At 37.2% G+C, this 18,156-nt stretch overlaps 1 protein-coding gene and 1 pseudogene across 8 annotated transcripts in view; one reads left to right on the plus strand and one right to left on the minus strand.

Annotated features, from left to right (window-relative positions):
- STAG2 (STAG2 cohesin complex component) overlaps positions 1-18,156 on the plus strand; it is a 140,783-nt gene that overhangs the window by 36,037 nt on the left and 86,590 nt on the right. For all 8 annotated transcript variants that reach the window (XM_058713542.1, XM_058713539.1, XM_058713546.1 and 5 more), the window contains one exon: positions 15,596-15,739. In XM_058713542.1, the coding sequence (XP_058569525.1) occupies positions 15,696-15,739 (44 nt within the window). In that variant the 5' untranslated portion in view covers positions 15,596-15,695. The remainder of the gene's footprint in view (positions 1-15,595; positions 15,740-18,156) is intronic.
- Positions 14,431-15,182, minus strand: LOC131502135 (large ribosomal subunit protein eL37-like; annotated as a pseudogene).

Here is an 18,156-nt window from a genome sequence, read left to right on the forward strand (position 1 = left end):
AAGGGAAACAAAAATAATACAAAAACAGGAAGGGGGACAAAACAGAAGAGACTCATAAATATGGAGAACAAACTGAGGGTTACGGGAGGGATTGTGGGAGGGGGGATGGGCTAAATGTGTAAGGGGCACTAAGGAATCTACTCCTGAAATTATTGTTTCACTATATGCTAAATAATTTGGATGTAAATTTTAAAAAACAAAAAATAAAATAATTTGTTACAGACATTGATATTAGGTGCCAGACCTAACAGAAGAGTTGTGTTGATGATGTCTTCCATGGTGTGAGAGTTGAATCTGCCATACTGACCTGAACCATTTCATGATCTGTCTGCAAGTTATGATCAACATGAAGTAGTGAGATAGTTTCACTAGTAACTGTGCTAATGATTAATACAACATTGGAGAAATCTGCTTGTTACTATGTAATTTTAGAAAGAAAATGATAGACAGATGAAATATAGTTGAATACCTAGTAAGTGGTTATTGCTAGCCAAAGCAAGTGGTAACAGGAGTAACCTATGTGTGTGGGGGTGCACAATGAGTGGGATATTTGGCAAACATTGGCAGAATAATTTGCAAGAAGCAGTTGAAGAAATCTTTTTCTTGTTTGAAACTTATTAATCAGAAAAGCTGAGCATAATCTCGGATGGTAGAGAGATTGCTTTTCATGATGAAAAGAGTACTTTGAGCACTTTTGCCAAAGTAGTAATAATAGAATAAAATGGGAGATACTTGAATATGAAGAATCTCCTTAGGCATGTTGTTCTCAGATTTTGCTAAATTATTTGGCACTTTTTTTTTTTTTATAAAGTGGATCGTTACACACACATTTTTCTATTGAAAGTTTTCTTTTTTTTAATTGTTTTTATTTATTTTTGAGAGAGAGAGAGAGAGACAGACAGACAGACAGACAGAGTGTGAGCAGGGGAGGGGCAGAGAGAGAGGAGACACAGAATCCGAAGCAGGCTCCGGGCTCTGAGCTGTCAGCACAGCACCCGACGCGAGGCTTGAACCCACGAACTGCGAGATCATGACCTGAGCTGAAGTCGGACACTCAACCGACTAAGCCACCCAGGCACCCCAAAAGAGTTTTTTAATTGAAAAATTTCTTTCCTTACTAATGACTTCACAGATAAATCATCAGTGCAACAAATTCCATCTTAAAAGTAAGGGTGCAATAACTATAAACCTCTCCCAATTTAAGATAGTAGTTTCAAGTTCTCTGCAATATAGTATACTTTCAAGTATACCTAATACTTAAAACATTACTTCTAAGATATATTTTCCTTTAATAACATATCATTCTTAATATTAAATGTGTACTGAGTCATTATTTTGCTTCCTTTTTTAGCATTTAGATAATCCTTTTAGGGGAAATTTTGTAGGATGCTTTAATATATTTGTGGTGGCTTAGAAATAAGGTGGTCTTTTGGTCTCAGTTGCTCTATGAGTTTAAAAAATTTCCACCATCTTAGAGCTCACATTGAGAGTTGGTTTTGTTTCCCTCTTTTTCACCATTGGATGGCATACTCAGGTGGATGAAATACACTTACAGGGATATGGGATATAAAGGCACTAAAAATGGAATAGGTTACAGGGCAAAATGTGGGGGCCCTTTGTAATATCTAGTATCAGTAATCTGTATATGTTTAACATTTTAATATCTCTTCTTACTGATCATCTTCATGAGGTATGCTAATGATTAGCTCCCCCCACCAAATTTAATGGAACCACATGCTACATTTTAGGGATCAGTAGTAACTCCTCTAATTCCTAGTATCATCACATGATGCAATTCTAGCATGTTTAGCCCTTGACTGCAGCCTGCTTGATTGCTGCTAGAAGGTTCTTGTCGCTTTTTTCCAGCTTTAAGTTGTGTGCTGTTTTCTTGTGGGAAACTATGAAACTTGTACCATCAAATTTTATAATTAAATTTTTTTTTAATATTTATTTATTTTTGAGACAGAGACACAGCATGAACGGGGGAGGGGCAGAGAGAGAGGGAGACACAGAATTGGAAGCAGACTCCAGGCTCTGAGCCATCAGCCCAGAGCCCGACGCGGGGCTCGAACTCACGGACCGTGAGATCGTGACCTGAGCTGAAGTCGGACGCTCAACCGACTGAGCCACCCAGGCGCCCCTCAAATTTTGAGCAAAGGAGAGAAACATTGAACATTTATTAAATGGGTTTCAATGATCATTTTTATGCTCTGGTTTGTAACTTTAAAAATATAGCTTAGGCCTAGCTTACCTTGTTCAGTCTAAGCAAAAAAGTGCTTCCATTTTTTTTTTTTTTTTTTTAAATCTGGATGTTTCTTTGGGTCTTTTGCCATAAAGTTACACAAGCTTTGGTTCATTTTTTACCATATTAAAGAGACAAAAAAATCTGTTTGCTAAAGCCAGATACTTTGAGTGTAGATATAAATTGTTAGTGTCTTATTTATAAAACTACATTTCAAAAGATGTCAATAGTTAAGGTCTGTAGTATGCTTATTCAGTAGAAAGGTGTTCTCAAGTGTCTGGTGATACAATCTTATGAGACTGTATGATACAAGAGATGCTTACTTGATAAAAGGTTAAAATTTAATTTTATTGTGGTAAAAAACTTAAAATGTACCATCTTCACCATTTTTTTTTGTTTAATTCAAAATTTTTTTTTAAAGTTTTATAGAGAGTGCAAGCAAGAGAGAGGGCCAGAGGGCGAGAGAGATAATCTTTTTAAAATTTATTTTTATTTTTTGAGAGAGAGCGCAAGTGCACATGCGTGCGTGATTGTGAGCAGGGGAGAGGCAGAGGGAGAGAGAGGGAAAGAATCCTAGGCAAGGCTCCATACTCAGCGCAGAGCCCCATATGGAGCTCTGTCTCACAGCCGTGGGATCATGACCTGAGCAGAAATCAAGACTCAGACACTCAACTGACTGAGCCACCTAGCCCCGGCCCCCGCCATCTTTACCATTTTTAAGCAGACAGTTCAGTTAAATTGACATTGTTGTGTAACAGATTTCTAGAACTTTTTCATCTTGAAACTCTGATTTAATGATACCCATTAAACAACTCTCCTTTTCCCACTCCCTCCACCTCCTGGTAAACACCATTCTACTTTTTGTTTCTTTGGATTTGACTACGTTAGATACCTCATCATGTCAGTAGAATCATACAGTATTTGTCTTTTTGTGACTGACCGGCTTATTTCATTTAGCATAGTGTCTTGGAGGCTCATGCATGTTGTAGCATGTGACAAGATTTCCATCCTTGTTAAGGATGGATAATATTCTATTGTATGTATATACCATATTTTATTTATCTGTTCAGCTGTTGATAGACGTGGGCTGCTTCCATCTCTTGGCTATTGGGAATATTGCTGCTATGAATGTGGGTATGCAAATACCTGAGAACCAGCTTTCAGTTGTTTTGGATATATACCCGAAAGTGGGGATTGCTGGATCATATGGCAGTTCAGTTAAAAATTTGGGGGGAACCTCCACAGTGTTTTGCATAGCACATGCACGGTTGTACAATCTTACCAACAGTGCACAAGTGTTCAGTGTTTTACACATCTTTGTGGACACTTGCTTGCATGTGTATTTTGGTTCTAGCCATCCCAGTGAGTATGAAGTGGTATCTCATTGTGGTTTTGATTTGATTTTGATTTAGATCCTTTGCCCATTTTTTATTTGGGTATTTGAATTTTTGTTGTTGAGTTGCAGGAATTCTTTATATATTCTGGATATTAACCTTTTACCAGATACATGATTTGCAAATATTTTCTCCCATTCTGTAGTTTTTCACTCTGTTGGTTGTGTCCTTTGATGTGTAAAATTTTTGATATTGTCTCATTTGTCTGTTTTTGCTTTCGTTACCTGTTTTTGGTCTCCTATCCAAGAAATCATTGCCAAGTTCGGTGTTATGAAGCTTTTCCTCTACATTTTCTTGTAGGAATTTTATAGTTTTAGGTCCTACATTTAGGTCTTTAACCTGTTTTTAATGAAATTTTTTTATATGGTGTGAGATAATGAATGGTTCAACTTCACATCTTTTGCGTGTGGATATCCAGTTTCCCCAGCACCATTTGTTGAAGAGACTGTCATTTCCCTATTGAGTGGTCTTCATACTTCTGTCAAAAATAATTTGAACGTGTATGCAAGGGTTTATTTCTGACCTCTCCGTTCTATTCTGTTGGTCTTTATGTCTGTCTGTGTTTATGGTAGTACAACACTGTTTTGATTACTGTAGCTTTGTGATATGTTTTGAAAGCAGGAAGTGTGATTCCTCCAACTTTCTTTTATTCTAAATTGTTTCGGTTATTTGGAGTCCCTTGAATTTTATGATGATTTTTTCTGTTTTCTGGAAAAAAAAATGCTCTTGGGATTTTGATAGCAATTTCATTGAATCTGTGGATTGTTTTGGGTAGTATGGACATCTTAAATGATAATATGTCTTCCAATCAATTTACATAGGTATCTTGTGACTTATTTGTGCCTTCTTTAATTTCTTTTTATTTTCTCTAAGACCTTAAGTAATTTCTACACCCAATGTGGGGCTTGAACTCATATCCATGAGACCAAAAGCCACATGCTCCACCGACTGATCCAGTCAGGTGCCCCAAGTGTCCTCTTTAATTTCATCCAGCAATATTTTGTAATTTTCAGTGTATAAGTATTCTACCTCCTTGGTTAGGTTTATTCCTAAGAATTTTTTTCTTTTGATGCAATTGTAAATAAACTTATTTTCTTAGTTTCCCTTATTGGATTGTTCATTGTTGGTGTATAGAAGCAACAACTGATTTTTTTTAGTTTTTATTTATTTTGAGATAGAGAGACCGTGTGTGTGCACACAAGCGGGAGGGGGCAGAGGGAAGGAGAGACAGAATCCCAAGCAGGCTCTGCACCACCAGCGCAGGGCTAGATGTGGGGCTCAAACGCGTGAACCGTGAGATCATGACCTGATCCGAGATCAAGAGTCTGACCCTTAACCACTGAGACACCCAGGCATGCCGAAGCACAGCTGATTTTGTGTGTTGACTTTGTATCCTGCAGCTTTGCTGAATTTGTTCATTCTAACAGGTGTGTGTGTGTGTGTGTGTGTGTGTGTGTGTGTGTGTGTGTTTGTGAAATTTTTCGAGTTTTCTACATCCAGGATCATATCTGAAAACAGATAATTTTACTTTTATAATTTGGGTGTCTTTTATTTTTCTTGTTTTTCATTTTCATTGAAATTTTTTAATGTTTATTTATTTTTGAGAAAGATGGAGAAATAGCAGAGGAGGGGCAGAGAGAGAAGGAGACACAGAATCTGTAGCAGGCTCCAGGCTCTGAGCTGTCAGCACAGAGTCCAGTGTGGGGCTTGAACCCACGAACCGTGAGATCATGACCTGAGCCAATGTCCGATGCTGTCTTTAACCGACTGAGCCACCCAGGTGCCCTTAATTGCTTTTTAAAAAATGTTTATTTTTGAGAGAAAGAAAACAAGTGGGGAAGGGGCAAAGAGAGGAGGACAGAATCTGAAGCAGGTTGCACACTGACCGCAGACAGTCCGATGTGGGGCTAGAACTCATGAACTGTGAGATTATGACCTGAGCCCAGGTCTGACATTTTAACAGTCGGAGCCACCCAGACACACACCCCTCTTGCTTAATTGTTTTGGGTAGGACTGCTGATACTGTGTTGCATAGAAGTGGGGAGAGTGGGCATCCTTGCTTCATTCCTGATCTTTTTCTTTTTTTCCAATGTTTATTTTTGAGAGACAGAGACAGAGCATGAGTGGGGGAGGGGCAGAGAGAGAGGGAGACACAGAATCTGAAGAATCTGAAGCAGGCTCCAGGCTCCGAGCTGTTGGCACAGAGCTCGACAGGAGGCTCGAACCGTGAGATCATGACCTGAGTCGAAGTTTGACGCTTATCTGATTGAGCCACTCAGGCCCCCCCACCCCCCCCCGCCTCATTCCTGATCTTAAAGGGAAAGTTTCAGTCTTTAACAGTAGGATATTAGCTGTGGGCTTTTCATTAGTGGCCTTTGTTTTGTTGACTTTCCTTCTATTCCTAGTTTGTTGAGTGTTTTTATCATGAAAATGTGTTGAATTTTATCAAATGCTTTTTCTGCATCAGTTGAGATGATTATGAATTTTTTTGTCCTTCATTCAGTTTGGTGCATTGCAATGATTGATTTTCATATGTTGCACCAGCCTTGCATTCTAGGAATAAATCCCATTTGGTTATGGTGTATACTATGTTTAAGGTGCTATTGAATTTGGTTTGCTAGTATATTTTTAAGGATTTCTGTATTGGTGTTCATCAGAGATGTTGGTCTGAGGGTTTTCGTAGTGTCTGTCTGGCTTAATTTAACTTTTAAAATGTCATTTACATGTTTTAATCTTTAGGAAAGTTTAAGGTTAGAATTTAAATAAATTTAGTTTACATATGTATGACTCTTCTGTTATTGTCATTGTGTAGAATTAACAAATGAAGAACCAACCTCTTAAATCTGAAATAAGAAATGGAGAGTATCCAAAAAAAAAAAAAAAAAAAAAAAAAAAAAGAAATGGAGAGTATCCATACTGGTTTATAAACTTCATTGTGAAAGCATATTTGATTTCTGAACTTCCAATATAAATATAATTCAAGCCTATGAATTGTATACTGTGGGTGTTAGTAGAAAGGTTAGCAGTTTATATCAAGTGGATGCTAATGCTAGGTATTTTAACAGGTTGTTATCTAACCAGAAATAGAAGGCACAAAAAATATTAAATATGTAGCTTGTATGTTGTGTTTCCTGGTCATACTAAAATGACAATATTTTTGTGCTTACTAGTAGTAACTGAAAATATACACTTTAGATTAAAATTTCCCATTATCCTCTATAAAGTGGTTTTGCTTGTTTACACTTTGCTTTTATTGTTGTTTGTTAACTGAATTGTTATCTTAGTGACAGTTGTATCTCCCTATTCCTGTGACTTATTAATAAACACTCAGTATTTCATTTAGATACTTTTTGTACTACCTTGAATAAATAAATGAAAGTTTTGATATAATCCGAGAATATGTGAGATAAAAATGTGGATTTCCCTTGAAATCCAGGTAGGATTATCCTTATTTTCATTTACTTTGCTATCACATCTGCTTTGCTATCTGTTGCTTAGTGGTGCCCAATGTGAAGTGGGTTTGATGGTGATAATACTGTGCTTATACTGTATACCATTTATAAGTATTTACACATGAATTTAGCTCATGGTTGTAAATTTGGCTTTCAGATCTAGATATTCATTTATATCAGCTAATTGGGTCTCACCTTTGAAATGTTGATAGCCACTGCACCCAGTTGTAATTATCTCTGTTTATTCATGATGTCTTAACATACAGAAAGTTCTGTCAGTGGGGGCATGTATATATTTTTAAATTAACTCAGTGTCGAAAGGTAGGTATGGTATTCTGGTATAAGTTAGATGAAGAGTGAGCATCGATAGTATTTTTAAAAATTACTCATGATTTAGCTATTGACCTTGGCAGACTGAGATAAGAGTTTAAGGTGATAGTTTATGGTAAAACAAATATTCTGTCTGTTTTGATGTTTAGCTTGATATTTATTTTGATATTTATCTGTTTTGATATTTATTTATAAAAGTCAACTGCAGCTTGTTAGGACACACTGGGGAATCAGCAGACTTGGAATTAGATAGTTGATACATGTCCAGTATATCAGGTATGATATGATATCCAGTGTCTAGCAGCAGCCAGTGCCGGTATGGTAGACAGATGGGAGGACGATGTGGCATTCAGATTAGGGCATCTGGAGAGACACAGAGATGCTGTTTTTAGGGTGGGTTTTGGGCAGGAATCCAGTTCATGGGATGGGGTTGGTAGATAATTTATAGCAAGAACAAAGCAGGGTATTGATCCTGGGATGACTCAGACACAGGGTACAACTGAGTACAGGGTGAAAGAGTAGTGGGTCTGCAGGAATAAAGCAGAAGCTTTTTCTTATCTTCCTCCCCTTCCCCTGCCAACACCCCCCCTCCCCCAACTGGTAGTACTCATTTGTTGCAAAGTTGAGGAGTGGCATGCTAGATTTTCTACAGAAATCAGAATTGATGGCCAAGATCTGGGGCAAGCAGAATATGTAGGTTGGGCCAGGTGATTCTAATTGTGTTTAGCACTGGAGTCGTATTTGGAAGGTATTGGGGAATGTGGGTAGACAAGGAAACTAGCAAGATTGCTGAGCACCTACTATCACATACTTAAAAATAGGAGGGGAACAGGTGGATGTTTCCAGTTCTGTCTGGCTTTAGTTTCTGGCAATGTGTAGTGATAGCATATCTGTGTAGACTGTGCCCCAGCTTGCTCCTTCCCCTCTTCCTGAAGTAGAAGTTGTTTCTGAAGTGTCGTGGCATTGTGTTCAGTTTGTCTACTTATTTGAGAAAGTCCTTTTACTTCTGGCCTCCTTCTTTCCTTCTGTATGTTGTTTTTTAAGTTTGTAAGGGCAGATACTTGACCTATCGTACAGTTAATTAGGAAATGTAGGTGGGGTCATTAATTCTCTGAAGTGCCCAGATTTCTTCTAGTCCTACCATTTCCAGATTACCTTTTCCTGTGCTAAAGCAGGTGCTTTCACTAGAAATTCTTAAGGACTCCATCCAGGTTTATGGAAACGAAAATATATTTGCAAATGATACACGTGGTAGCTACGATATGAGTATGCTATCAAGAAATGTTTTGGTTGAAGTTTTGTTACTGGTCTGGGTGTGCATATCGATCATTGCTTGATTTGTCATTCTTTACACCTTGTCATCTCCTTAGAAGACTATAGCAGAAATTGGGGAGATAAACAGAGGGAAGAAAAACATCTTTTTGGGCAAGGAGAAATCTTTTTTTAAGAAGGTTATTAATCATTAAAGGGACAGTAGATTTTCTTCTTTTGAAGGTAAGTATTTACGATTAGCAGTTTTTTGGTGAGCTTTTCATTTCTTGCCCTATGTACTCAAAGTTGCCACGTATCATTTGAAATAAGGAATGATAATAACTTTCCTATTTTGATTAAGTGTTCTGCTGCAGGAACTAGTTTACCTTTTAACATTCATGACCTCAACCTAAATGATAGACTCCTGCCAGTTGGCTTCTAAGAAAGTAGATAGGCCAATAAAAGCATACCTATGTTCATAAAGTTTTTGGGGGTGCCTGGGTGGCTCAGTTGGTTAAGCGTCGGACTCTTGATTTTGGCTCGGGCCATGATCTCATGGTTTGAGTTTCAGCCCTGTGTGGGGGCTCCGCCCTGGCAGTTCGGACCCGGCTTGGGATCATCTTTCTGCCTCTCTCTTTGCCCCATCCCCCCTCAAAATAAATACATAAACTTTAAAAAAATGTACAAAAAGTTTTTGTTCCCTGCTAACCTTGAGTAGATGAACATGGTAATGATCATTTTATGTGAGCGCTTGGATGGCTCGGTTGGTGGAGCATGCGACTCTTGATCTCAGGGGTCGTGAATTTGAGCCCCACATCGGGAGTAGAGATTACTTTTTAAAAAAGATCATTTTGTGATAGAACTCGGATTTTTGTAAATACTTTGAGATTATGGACCCGAAATATGAATAAATCAGCAGAGATAGTTTTGTAATTCCTCAGATAGTTCAGATTTTAAAAGATGACATTAAGAAAATACATCTCCACCTACATAATTTACTTTTTCCATACTAACAATAAAATTGTGAGTTAAAAATGTGAAAATCACCTATATTGTCACCATCCTGATGGTTTTTTTGAATGTTTATTTATTTTGAGAGCGGGTGTGTGCCTGCACACCTGCACAGCACAGGCAAGGGAGTAGCAGAACATGGAGAGAGAATCCCAAGCAGGTTCCCCACTGTTGGGGCAGAGCCCAGAGCTGTCAGTGCAGAGCCTGACACAGGGCTCAAGCTCACGAACTGTGAGATCATGACCTGAGCCAGAATCAAGAGTGGGATGCTTAACCAACTGAACCACAGGCATCCCACCACCCTATGTTAACTGTTCTCCTTTGCTGCTGCTTTTTTGTTGTTAATGTTGCATCCATTGATAGAGGGCTTTGATGTATCAAACTTTACCCATGTTGCTACACAGTCATCATAAATAGTTGTAGAAAATGAATGGTATATTATTTGTGTTTCTGTACCGTAAGTTAATAAATGGCTGGACATTTAGGTTGTTCCTACTTTTAAGTGTTTATATTATAGTGATGGTGGCATTTCAGAGGGTTATATGTATTTCTTAGTTGTGATTCTTAGAGAAGGATGTAATCCTTTTGAGAAGAGTGTTAAGATAATAGATTAGCATGTTTGTATGTGCTGAATTTGCTGGCCTTTAGCAGCTGAATATTTCTCTATTTTTAGGGACATAACACACGTAGTCATTTTAAATGCTCCCCTCACTCCCTAACAATATGTGGATTCTGAGGGACCTTGTTAGTGATGGCTCTCTGTTTTGGAGCTTTTTACTTTGTTTTGAGACCACTTGGGATTTGAGTTAAAAGAACTTTGAAACAATTCTTTTACCAAAAAATCAAAATTACTCTAAGATTTTTAAACAATATCCTAGGAAAACATGTTTTTTGTATATTTTTACTTTTTTGGGGGGTAATTTTAATGAATTTATTAGCAGGTGATTCAAAGTTAATTATGCAAACATAATGACATTTTTTATATATTTGTGTTTGTATGTTCTAGTTATAGGAGTCTAACAGGTTTTCACAAGTGAGGGAAGATTTTGTTATTGAGTGAATTTAACATGGAATGTAAATTTTGAATAATAGGCCATAAACATGTATTTATTATAGATAACTTGAAAACGCTATGGTGATCAAGTTTTAGCTTTTAGATCTTTGTTTATATCAAAAGAAGTGTTGCTGAGAGCATTTACTTGAATTTAATGTATGGAATTGAAAATATATAATCACCTATTACCTTTTATTCTAATAATTATGTGTGAATGTATTTAACAAACCTTTAATGGCAGTATACTAATACACTTGAGCTTAAGGAAATGGTTTTACTTTAGAGTATATTCAAACTGTCTACAAATGTGTTACTTAGTTTTCTACAGTAAGGAGAAACAGAAACTAATTGTTATATGTATTTTTTTCTTAAAAGGAACATAGTGATTAAGAGCTAAAGCAAATTTCATTTCTGTGCATTATCTTCCAAAGCTTTTGGAATGTTAACTCTTTTATAGTAGTTGCAGAGAATTTGTACATGTGCTAAGAATCAGTTTTTCCTTGACACTAGGTGAGAGCTCCACCTTGTGATCTTTGAGCATATTTTTTAAAAAATTAGTAACCTATAGTAGTCCAGAAATGGTGTGATACGTTTGATCATCAGACTCTTACTTTTATTTGAGCATTACATATTCTTACAGTTTTGGGTTTTCCAACCTGGGACAAATGTTATTAAGTATATTTAAAGACTTTGTTTATAAGTTTTTTAATGTAAGTCTTTGGGGGAAGCAACTGTATTTATATACAGCTGTAGACATTTAAAATAAAAAAATTTATAGCGCTTTCTACAGATAAAAGTTTATATTCTTAAAAAAACCCAGTGCTAATTTACCCCTTGATTCCCCCTCCCCTTAAAGAAGTACAAAGCAGCTTTAATATATATAATGTTTTGAGCTATGAAGAACTGTTTTGGTGGCAAATTGGTTATTTAGATAGTGATTAAAATAGCAAAAACTCAGATACAGGCAATTTGGTATTTATGCTTAATAATATTAGGTGGCAGTATAGATAGGTGCCTTCTTGTAGAAATATATTTTCATGTTTATTGGTACAGGTAGTTCCATAAGGGTAAGGATCTCTCCTGTTCACCACTGTGCGCCCCAGTGCGCAGCACTGCATTTGGCACATGGTATAGATACCTTTAATTGGTTGGATGGATTTTTAATAATTAGAAACTTATTAGAACAAATATTTAACCAGGATAGGGAGTTGGCTAGTTTAATAATTTTTTTTCTAAATCTATTAGACCGTGTCATGGTATTTCTTTTTAAAATACAACTTGTAGGGGCGCCTGGGTGGCTTAGTCGGTTTAGCATCCAACTTCAGCTCAGGTCATGATCTCATGGTTTGGAAGTTCGAGCCTCGCATCTGGCTCTGTGCTGTGTTGACAGCTCAGAGCCTGGAGCCTGCTTCAGATTTTGTGTCTGTCTGTCTGTCTGTCTGTCTCTCTCTCTCTCTCTCTCTGCCCCTTCCCTGCTCCGTGCGCTCTCTCTCCCTCCTTCCTTCCCTCCCTCCCTCTCTCTCTCTCTCTCTCTCTCTCTCAAAAATAAACATTAAAAAATTTTTTAAATACAACTTGTCTGAGAGACTTAACATCTTCATAAATTCCGTTTTTCCTTAGTGTTTGCTGTGGTTTCTAATTACCAAATCCATGTTAGTATAGCCCTGTATACTGAACAAATTAATTTGACCTGGCAAAACTTGTACACTAGAAATTTGTGCTATTTAGAGGAATGTGGTAAGTGTATCATATAATGCTTATTTTATTTAGTGTTCTCTGCTTTTCAGAGCTGATGCATTCTTTATGTCCCTTAGGAGAATATATTTATGAACTACTTTTAAAAACTGTGTATTTAAGGAATGCAGCAAGTTTGGTTTTATAAAGTGCTTGGGGGAGGGCTGAGGACATTGCAGGTAGGCAGACAGAACAAGCACTTCATTTCCATCTTGCCATCTAGATTGCCTGGTTAGTGTTGGTTGGAACTTATTAGCTCTATACTTCTCCGACTCCTTTATAAAAAACAAAATTGTTTCTTAAGAAGTAATTTTTTTTTTTTTAATAAGTTGGGATTTTTAGGAGGCTAGAGTGCATCCTACGTGTGATGGCAAGCATCAGAGTTCTGGTGTGCTACTTAGATAATTCCTTAGGTTACAATAAGAATAAAACCAGATTAACAATTTAGTGGTTTTAGAGGAGAACAATCCTGGGACCATGATTTAGTGCAATGAGAAGACCATACTAACGGTCATACCCAAATAAAGATTTTACAATATGAGTACTCTTCAGAAAAAAAGATCAACTCAAAGTGGCAGTATAGACAACCCCTGATTATTCAGGGCTTGATTTGTGGATTACTCATTCTTCTTGTTTCTCTTATTACCTCATTATTTTGCTGTTCATAGTAGCTTCATTAGAGTGAGCTAGGAAATGTAGTGTTTTGAATTTCTATTAATTGCATATTACTAGCTATTTATGATTTTTAGAGACTTAAAATTAATGGAAAAAAATGGGGCACCTGGCTGGCTCGGTTGGCAGAACATGCGACTGTTGATCTCAGGGTTTCAGCCCCACTTTGGGTGTAGAGATTACTTTAAAAAAATCTTAAAATTAATGGAAAAATTGAATTATCAGTTTCTTGTATAATGTATTTATTGGGAGAGATCATTAGAAGTTAATCAGTATGCAATATTTTAGCATTATTATTTTGGGGGAGCATAGAGAGTGCATGTGTGCGTGCGAGCGGGGGAAGGGCAGAGAGAGGAGAGAGAAAATCCCAAGCAGGCTTCATGCTCAACACAGAGCTCAATGCGGGACTGAATCTCACAACCGTGGGATGGTGACCTGAGCCAAAACCCACAGGTGGACACTTAGACTGAGTCATCCAGGTGCCCCATAATGTTTATTATTAATTAGATATATTTAGTCTTATCTGCTTTTTCTTTAGGTGGCCATCAAGTACTAGATTCACATGGAAATAAAAGAAAACCATAAGAAAATTATAAAAGAAAGTTACACACAAGATTAAGAGCTTCAGACCCAGCCTATTTTTTCTTTCTTGTTACAGACAGACTTATCATTTACTTTTAGATCATTTTCTCATTTAGGATCTGCATCTTTGACCTTCAGAATTAGAAATAATATCCTTCCTATGGCCAAACTAATCTTATTTTGGTCACAAATGGCATCATCTGTTGTCTACATGACATTATTGGTATTTAAATTGATTGTAAGTTCCTTGAGGGAATAGATCAGAGCTAACATTTTTTCCCCTTCTCTTTTCAACACAGTGTGGTATTATCATGACATTATTTATTAATAAGCAAGACTTTGGGCTGCTTCTTTTATTATAGAAGAACCTGCCTTTTTTTTTTTTTTTTTTAAGGTAGGCTCTCTGCCTAACATGGGGCTTGAACTCATGACCCTGAGATCAAGAGTTGCATGCTCTACAGACTAGGCCAGTCCAGCACCCCTGGCTAGCTCCTTTTAACTGTACGGTACATCATCAGCAAAAAGCTGCAGAATTTTTAGGCGTCTTGTATTATGGTTTTAAACTTGTCCTAAAGATTTTAGGACCAGTAAAAGAGTCATATCCTGTTCCTAGTTAGGGCATACATCTCTTTAAGCCAGGCTAGAGAATCATAACAAATTTTAGTTATTTAAACCAGAACATTTATTTGTAACTAATTATTGAAATCCTTAAGATGAAACAGATGCTGCAGCATCTGCCCTCTTGGGTTTAAGTGTTGTTCTTTCACGGAATCCATGCTGGAATCTGCAGTATACAATTTTTAGGTGCCTCATTTGATCAGTCCCAGTGGTGTTTCATCTTTTAGCCTTGGCACTCCAGTTATACTTTCTCTTCCCCTTGGCAGGATTATTTACTACAGGTTGGCTTTTTTTTTTTTAATTTAAATTTCTTTTTTTTTTTTTTTAAAATTTTTTTTTCAACGTTTTTTTTTTTTTTATTTATTTTTGGGACAGAGAGAGACAAAGCATGAACGGGGCAGGGGCAGAGAGAGAGGGAGACACAGAATCGGAAACAGGCTCCAGGCTCCGAGCCATCAGCCCAGAGCCTGACGCGGGGCTCGAACTCACGGACCGCGAGATCGTGACCTGGCTGAAGTCGGACGCTTAACCGACTGCGCCACCCAGGCGCCCCTTTAATTTAAATTTCTTAAAAATATATATTTATTTTTGGGAGACAGAGAGACAGAGTGCAGGCAGGGGAGGAGCAGAGAGAGAGGGAGGCATAGAGCCTGACGTTAGGCTCAAACCCATGAAGCATGGGATCATGACCTGGGCCCAAGTCGGACGCTTAACCTACTGAGCCACCCAGGTGCCCCACCACAGGTTGACTTCTGAAGGTGGTGGGCCGTGGAGCCACGGTGGCGGCACAATGGGGGCGTCTTATTGCCACGCTTTCCAAATGATTACATCCCCTTCATCATCTCGTTTCTGTGGCTGAGACCAAAGAGAGAGAATCATAACAAAATTTAAGAATAATTGTCTGTAATACAGTGTTTTTTCTTTGTAACTGTTGTTGCTACGGTGGGGCTACATCTGTTTATAACAAATCCACATCTAGAAAAAGCAGTCAAATGCAAGGGGAAAAAAATCCTTATTTACTAAAGGACAGTAGCAGGCACTGGGAAATTTAGTTTTTGTTTTGTTTTGTTTTGTTTTTGTTTGTTTTAAGATTTTAAGTAATCTCTATACCAGAACTTACAACCTGGAGATCAAGAGTTGCATGCTCTACCAACTGAGCCAGCCAGGTGCCCTGGAAATTTAGTTTTTGAGTATGGATAGCCTTCCCAATATTTTTCATTTGTTTGTAATAAATATGGCATCCCTTCCCTTAAAGGAATTGTTTGTCTTAGAAGAAAGAAGCAAACCATCATTTTACCCACGTAAATATATGAATATATTTCTGACATTGGGGTGTTCCAGAAGATGATAAAGAAATGATAGCAGCTCCAGAAATACCAACTGATTTTAATCTACTACAGTAAGTATATTATGAAAATTTTTAAATACTTGCTTTTTCCACGAAATGGGAAATATAGTATATTAATTTCAGTTAAAGTTAGTTCAGAAGATCTAACATATAAGATAGAAGATAAGCATGTAACTTTGAAACAGTTTATATGAGTGCTGGTTTGTCTCTGTAACAGCAATTCCATGGTTTTCTGTACTATGTGTTAAATTTATTTTTTAATTTATTATTTTGCCGTGCGATTCTTTGAATCTGTACTTGGTTTTACAGTAGCAAACTGTTTGAGGGAGTGCTGTGAAATTCTTAAAATGTACAGTGTTCTCATTAGTAAGGAATATGTACCACATAGTAGCATTTAGGATGTAATATCAGATTTTTGTTATAAAATCCAATGATAATAGGATAAAACAAATCTGGGAGGGTAGGATATACTCTTCATATTTTTTTCCAGAAACAAATTACACGCTTAGTGGTCCATAAAGTAACTTCAACGTAGGTATTTTCTTTTACCCTTGTTCTAAAAGCTACCTATACTCCTTATTCAACTTCTATTCTAACTACTTTTTAGTATTTGATGTAGGAAGGAATTTGAGCTACTGTATGTAATAGTAGTTTTCACACTAAGCTGCAGTTTCCTGAGGTGCCTCAGTGAAAAGTGAAACTTTAAACTGCCTTTGGATCCCCTTAACTTTACACACATATACACCATAGTATATTTGCTGTTGGAATTTTTGTAAGACTTGATTTGAAAATAGTTTGGTTGCTAAAAATTGTGAAAACATTAGATAGATACCTTTGTACATAATGGTTGCCAGTGTCTACTTTTGATGCTGTATAGATTTTCATGTTTATTTATAAAAATTACAAATTTTTAATTTTAATTTTATTTTAGAGAGAGAAAGGGGGATCACAAGCAGGGGAGAGGGGCAGAGGGAAGGAGAGAGACTCTTAAGCAGGCTCCATGTTCTGCATGGAGCCAGACTCAGAGCTTCATCCCACAACCGTGGGATCATGACCTGAGCTGAAATCAAGAGTTGGATGCTCAACCGACTGAGCCACCCAGGCGCTCCTAGGTTTTCATTTTTGAAATAACTTTATTATTTTCAGTGGAGACTATGGGGGGTCTACTGGGATGTTGCCAATATTTCAAAGTATGTTTTTTAATGTGACTTCAATCCCAGTGTTTATTAATTCTATTTTAAGATTCTTGAGGGACATTTCTTATTTTTGTTTGAGGGAGGATATGGGATAGTCTTAGGAAAAAATAATTTTTGGTTTGACTATTGTAAAATTAGGAAATTTCTTAAATTGTTAATTAATATTGGAGCCAGTTAAGACTGTATATAGTATAGGGGCATCTGAGTAACTCAGTCGGTTGAGCATCCGACTTCGGCTCAGGTCATGATCTCGCAGTCTTTAAAGTTCAAGCCCCGGGTCGGGCTCTGTGCTGACAGCTCAGAGCCTGGAGCCTGCTTCGGATTCTGTGCCTCCCTCTCTCTGCCCCTCTCCCACTCACACTCTCTCTCAAAAATGAGTAAACGTAAAAAAAAATTAAAAAAGACTGTTCATATTATAAACTAGACTACTATTAGAATATCTCAAGTAATTAAGGACTGAAATAGGATAATGGATAAGTGGGAATTGTTGTGGAGGTAGAATAGCACTATTTGGTGGGGGATGAGATGGGAGCCAGGGTAAAGAGAAAGGAGTGGGTGGTTCAGTCATATGATAGATGACTCATGAAATTTCAAGCCACTAAAAGGTTAACCTCGTATGCTCCATAAACATACTAGCATAGGCTATTTTACCTAGGATAGGTGGTGGTGTTCTTTTGATCTTAAAAGCAGAAGAAAACACTGGAGGAAGACAGACTTTCAAGAATATTTCTTCTCTGGTTGGGGATATTTTAGACTCTTATCCTGATTACTCCAGATTTCTTCATAAGGTTCTCCAGTTTGTAATCAAACCTCTAGTGGCTCATTCTTTTAGTTGGGATAGCCTGGAGATGAGGATTAGGAGTGTAATTGAGCCTGTGATTACTCTGTGGCCATTGGAATATTGTGAAGACTAGTTATTGTTTGCAGATTTACTGCAGTTCCTGAGCTCTAAGAGAGATGGTGTCCCACAGATGTCTTGGGAAGGAAGAAGTATTATTTATATTCAGCAGATCCTTAAAAACATTTTTTTTTTTTTTGCAAGACCATATAGGTATGTGGGGAGAATATTGATGACAACAATCTTCCTAAGATGTAACAGGCATGAGGTTTTCAGGGTTAATATTATAGTAGTCGTTTAGGTTTTGGTGCATTAACTCTGGGAAATGGTATTTATTATAAGCCCTTTCCTCACAGCATTATAGGAGATAGTTAAGATTGCCACTATCTTCAGTACATTGTTTAAATTACTTTGTATCTGAGTGCTATAAATAG

Source organism: Neofelis nebulosa, chromosome X (assembly GCF_028018385.1).
Source record: "Neofelis nebulosa isolate mNeoNeb1 chromosome X, mNeoNeb1.pri, whole genome shotgun sequence".
NCBI lineage: Eukaryota > Metazoa > Chordata > Mammalia > Carnivora > Felidae > Neofelis > Neofelis nebulosa.